The sequence below is a fragment of the Lolium rigidum genome, chromosome 2 (genome assembly GCF_022539505.1).
Source record: "Lolium rigidum isolate FL_2022 chromosome 2, APGP_CSIRO_Lrig_0.1, whole genome shotgun sequence".
NCBI lineage: Eukaryota > Viridiplantae > Streptophyta > Magnoliopsida > Poales > Poaceae > Lolium > Lolium rigidum.
In genome coordinates, this window is record NC_061509.1 from 166,199,298 (window position 1) to 166,205,264 (window position 5,967).

General features: G+C 43.4%; 1 protein-coding gene across 1 annotated transcript; it reads right to left on the bottom strand.

Moving 5' to 3' along the window:
- Positions 1-1,773: 1,773 nt before the first annotated feature.
- LOC124687647 (UDP-xylose transporter 1-like) lies at positions 1,774-3,974 on the bottom strand. The gene is made up of 7 exons (XM_047221414.1): positions 3,857-3,974; positions 3,548-3,732; positions 3,405-3,472; positions 2,906-3,038; positions 2,458-2,619; positions 2,044-2,319; positions 1,774-1,932 (listed from the first exon to the last, which is right to left on the bottom strand). The coding sequence occupies exons 1-7, from the start codon at positions 3,969-3,971 to the stop codon at positions 1,846-1,848; spliced, it is 1,026 nt and encodes a 341-aa protein (XP_047077370.1). The 5' UTR covers positions 3,972-3,974; the 3' UTR covers positions 1,774-1,845.
- Positions 3,975-5,967: the final 1,993 nt, after the last annotated feature.

Below are 5,967 nucleotides of genomic sequence, written 5' to 3' on the forward strand. Positions count from 1 at the left end.
GTAGAGGTTTCATCCAATACACTAGAAGATTATCTCCACTAATTTCCACCAACACTCTGGACCAAACAAGGGTTTAGAAAGTGGAGATAGTGTGTAGCAGCCATCCTTGGGGTTACCTTTGGTGAGAACCTCCAAGGAGGGAACTAACGGCCTGCCAGAACATGGTTAAGTGCCACGGTTTCCTCTTCGCTCGTCTCCTCAGCCGACTCCGCCATTCCACCTCGCCTCTACTCTTCTATCTCGGTTTATAGATCATGCGCGTATACCTAGATCGTAAATTTAAACAATGTAATAAGAGGTATATATATTACAAAATAGATATCATTAAAAGATTCAGATATTCTGCTTTGTAATGATATGATTTTTTTATGGCGTACAATTTATATTATGTTATTTAAATTCACGATCTACGATACATGTAGATCCTATAAATCGGAACGGAGCGAGTATTCTAGATCATCGGTGCTATTAAATCTTCTTGTTCCCTTTGGTTCAAAATAGTAGCTTAACATAGATATATCTAAACATGTTTAGTGTATAAATACATATATTTTTGTAGCAATTATTTTAAACTGGAGGGAGTATTTTATTTTAGCCAACCTGAGTCGTCTGGTTACTAGTAGGTCTTTTTGGCGTTTGATCTTATCTATCTGTGGTTTGTCGGGCCACTAAAATAACGTACAAGTGCACGACAGTAAAGCCTAGCCCGCCCAACTTGGAAGCCCACGTTAACCCAGCAGGCTCGGCCAAAACACGGATCCGAAAACTTGCTCAAGCATATATATACTCCAGACCCCGTGGCCTTGCACTTCTGCACGCGGCCCAGAAAAAGCCCTACGCGCGAGAAAAAGCCCTACGCGCGAGCAGCTGTGCCGCTGAATTCGCCGCATCGCAAGCAACGGGAGGACCGCTGGAGTATTCAGTGTTGGGTCGCCCGCCGCCGTTTCTGCAACCGCCGGCCGCATCGCCACTGCGTCGCCGTCGTCCGGTGCTCAGGGATCTGGATGAGTTCCCTGGTCTCTGTCAAGGTTTGTGCCACTTCTCTCTCGTCAAACTAGCAAACGATGCGAAAACTGATTTCTGTTCATACTCAACATCTTCGATGGTAGCTGTTTCATCATCTAGCAACTAGCATAGAAGATTTATTAAAAGAAGAAAGATTACATTATTACTAGCCAAAAAAATTCCCTTTCAGGATTCCGCATACCACAACTTATATACCTTTTAATAACCAACTTGCAATTGGTCTGTTGGCATAAAGAGATACTGTATATGGTTTCTGACATTGATTCACCTTCATTGTCATTTCAACAAAAATATCATAATGAAGTTTTGGTAAAATTTATGTCTTGGACGGAGTTTGGATAGCATTTCTCTTCCGCTTGTCTGTGGAGTTTTGCAAAACCCAAGCACCTCATAGATAGATATAGAGATACGAATTTGTGTAACTAACCACACTGTCATGTACTGTCATGAGTGCATTGCTTAAAAAGTACTATGAAAAGTTTGAACCTAAGTCCTACATGGATGAATATAAAAGCATATGAAATTCGTGAGCGTTATAAATTTATGTATTGGTAAGACCGTTCACAATTTCTTGAAGTCCGATCTCCCCCAAATGAACCATATGGTGCCTCTATACAATTTCGGTTGCGGCGACATCGAGTCGTCTACTGCCACGTCAAATTATACACCAGCTAAACAGATACCAGTACATTTGCTTCTCGTGCCACTCGATAATAATTATGAATACCTAATGGAGGAAACAAAAAGAGTAGGCGTGCAACGTACACTGTGCATATGTACTGATGGTAGAGCTGGGCTAGGCTAAACAAGACAAGATGCTTAGTACTCATGGGTTACGCCATTTGCCTTCTTGATATCGCTGTCGTCTTTGGTTTCCAAGAGTGGCTCAGTCTCCTTCTCAGGCTTCTGCAAGAACATCATATGAATCTCATGTGTAAATCAGAATCAAACTCGATAAGTGAAGCTTCTGCTAATGGTTAAGAAAAATCTATCATGCGGTGGTTGCTGAAATCAAACCTGTGACAACACTGGAAGTGATTCAATTGCTGACTTTTTCTTGCTCTCCATCACCGAGAAGCAGGAGTAGAGTGCCATCCCGAATATGGCCACGAGAATGCCCAATATGTTCCTCATGGTGAAGGGATCGTGCAACAAGGTGTAGCCGAATGATAGAACCAGGCATGTTTTAAGGTGCCCAAGAACCTGGTATGTCACGGGCGATGTTGTGCCTATCACAAGGAATGTACTGAAGTTCACGGACACCGCAATCAGACAAGACATAATAATGAAGCCCTGCAAAAGTTCGTAAAACATTATCACAGCGTCGTTCTGATACACCCAGATTTATATGCATTATGTAGAAGATTTTTTTTGTGTTGTTCTCCAGAAAACGTTAGCCAAGTGTTTACATATTAACCATTGAACGCATACCACAACTGGAGCAGTGTATTGGTGGGCAAAGACGCTGCGGTTAGTAAGGAGTTGATCCACGAAGGGGCCAGTTGCAAACAAAATTGCTGCTTGGTAAGGTGCAGATTGGTACAGAAGCTGCGTTGAGGTGACTTTCAACTTTCTCTGTATTGTATTTGTGAGCTTTTAACAGGTCAAGGATACAACATGAAAAAATTGGCAGTAGTACAAAATGTTAGGATAAATAATGACATGGGTAGCTTGTAATGAAGTAGCATAGTTCTTCTCTTAGGCATTTTTAGAACATGGTCGGAATATATATTATTGAATCAGTACATTTCCTTATTTTGTATTATTTTGCTTTCAGGTTCTTATAGTGATTGCTTGAACATACTATTGCTATAGATATAATGTACGTAAGGATGAAGATTGTGAAACCTAGATGATAAATATTTCAAATATAGGATACAATTTGGCCAACACAAGTAGTGGCGATGGCGAGGCCAGAAAGAATCGACCCAAGAAGATTTAGCTTGAGGTCAGTGACAGAAGCAATGGCAACTCCAAGCAGCAAAACCAGCAGAGAAAACTTGATACTCTCACTGCACATTGTTTGTTAGATTGGTGTCAGCATAGCAAGAAATGGAAGGAAACTGACTGGTTTCTAAAAACAAATAACACTTAACGGGGCTCAGAGGCCCAGAGAATACAACAAACACTAAACATTCAAATAAATACAGAAATATAGTTTGGTCATTTTTTTATATATTTTTTCATTTGATCTGATGATTAAGGAGAACAACTGATGCACATAAATTTTTCTGTGGCCAAATTCGAAAACTGCATAAAAACTGCACTCGCAGGTTGTAGCATATCTATCTTCTTATCATTGGTTTGGCCTGAATGAAATTCAGTTGGTACTTATAAGTTATAGCTAACAGACATCACTCCATTTGATTTTTTGTTACCTGAATCTTTTCTTTAGGAAGATTGTCTCCAACAGTACTGTGAAAGGTATGATGGCCAGCTTTGTCATCTGCAGAGCATGCCGAATGTTAGAATCTGCTGCATCCTTTCCCAAGCAAGGAAACAGAATGACAAGAGAACGAACCTGGTAGAATCCAATGGAGTTGAACCCTAAACTAAGGTTGAGAAGGCCAATCGAGGTACCATTCAGCAGCCCGAATAGTACCACCGTGTGTCCATCGATCGCCTTGGGTTCGAAGAAGCGCATGCGCTGTGCCACATAGAGGGTGCAGAAGGTCACCATGAGATGCCAGCTTGTTAATGTTGTAGCTGCAGAGAGAATTAATGGCTGGTAAGTAGCAAACTGGAAATCTGTATCTCGCAATGCTGATAACCTGTGATAGCAAACAGGTTTTCTTATGTTTGTAAACTAGTACAGGGCTGAGTTAGGTACCGAATGGGAAGCCAAGGGTGCTGATGAGGGCTTTGTTGCAGATGACAATGGCGACAGACGATGCCACAGAGAGCGCGAGAGACCCGATCACGCCAAGCTGGAAACCGGTAGTCATCTTGGCCACCTGGTATCTCTTCTTGCCTGAAGCTGCAATACCATCAAGAAGCTCAGTGCAAAGGTACTATATATGAATGATACTCGTCGCAACAGTCTAATGGAAGCTCTTCCCTTAGATAAAAAAAGGCAGATGGTCCATGTATGAACGTTATTCTATTTTGCCAAACACTGAAACGAGACAAATTTAAGTGCCCCTTGTTTAAGCAGACCCAGTCACCGTACTGACTGACGCTACACAGCTCCTGCCAATGCCAAGTGGCCGGCGTGCCGGTCCTGCCAACACACGGAAAGATTCTGATCGAGCGCTGTCTTGGGATGCTTTCCGAAATCCTTTTGTCATGCCATCAGCACTTGGTGAGCTGAGAATATATTCTTGCAGCTGCAGGCTTCAGATGCAAGGCTATTGTGGTGGGCAAACATTGACTTGAAGCCTGAAACCGGCATGGCGAGCCCACACGAAAATTCGGCAGGAACCGGGCCCCTTTTCGCACACGTATGCAGAAGTGCCGTCCAGTTCAGACTAGGAATAGCCTCGCTGGACTTATGACTTTGCCAGAGCGAGGAACCGTACGAGTTTGGCCAAGTCTGTTTCCCAAAAGAAAGATGACATGGTGCTATGTACTGACGTACTGTATTCTTAGAATGCAATCAACCGGCATCGGACATCGACACTCCTGAAACTGGAGGCACAACCTCAGTTTTTCTCAGTTGTACTAGTTAACATGCCTGCAGTGAGGTTATGCCTGACCTAACTTTTTTCAAACAATGCTTAACCTAACTAGCCCACCAAGGTCTTATTTCCTAATGATTCAGTGGTTAACTCCGGTACCATGGAGTACATTGATCCGAGTCCTGGAAGGTGGCCTTTTGTATGGTTGATCACTTGGGAAAGATGTTGAGCTTAAAAAGCTACGGCGTGGTAGATTCATATGCAGAGCTTTATCGAAAAATATGCAGAGCTTTTACTGGATTAGCCACATCCATGGACGCCTTTCTGGTACACCGGCGTCTTGCCTAGTTGTCTCAAGCCAATCCTACCCCATGAAACAGGTAAGTGGGAAATTTGGTTGAAAAATTGGAAACCAAATAGTGGCATGCATTGTAACATCATCCCATCGAGTTGACTCTCAACTTATGGCCATGCATATGCTAGCCAAGCCATGAAGTATATGGCTGAAAACTAATGTAACAAGGGGAAGAAAAACCTGAGGCGAAAAATAATCCTCAAATCATAAAATGAGCAGCACTCACCTCAAATCCTTGGAGCAGAGTACCGGCTGGGGCGCGCCTCCCTCTGCTCTCCTCCGCTCTATTCTGATCTTAGCCTCCTACTTCTCCTACTCACACGTCTGTGTGTGAGAGAAGGAAAATAATGGTGGTGTGGTGCCTAACTGCAGCTGAGCCGGTTCTAGGTGGAGGGACTCTCTGTCTCTGTGAGGATGAATGGAGGGCGACGGGGGGCGGTCTTTTATGTTCAGGTCATCCGGTGGGCCGGTGGAGGTGTTGGTGGCGTGTGTGTTTGGGCAGTTTGGTCCTCCTTACGTTGACACCCTTGTCCCCATGTTTGCTTCATTGCTCGTGCTGCTACCAGAAAGGGAAGGGAAAGATACGCACGTACTCACCCGAGGAATGCTTCCCACTCGATGGATTACCAAATGGTATGCCTTCCCTAGAAAAGCAAATGTTTCTGCCGACACTGCTTGCATGGAAGAGAATGCTGACTGTGTACTGAGAAAATTGTTCTTTTTATCTGAGCAAAAGTTTTTTAGTTTATCCTACTAATCATTATAAGAAGAATAAAATTCGACCGTTAATTAGTGAAAAATTGAAAGGAAATCGTCACCAGTTCCCACATCTGTCTGCCATCATGGAGCACGACCGGCACCGGGGCATGGCTACCAACATGAGCTTTGGAGGTAGAATACCACTGCTGAAGTTTCCAACCATCTTCACCGTCATCAGAGCATCTCCAGTCGCGTCCCCCAAAGAGATTT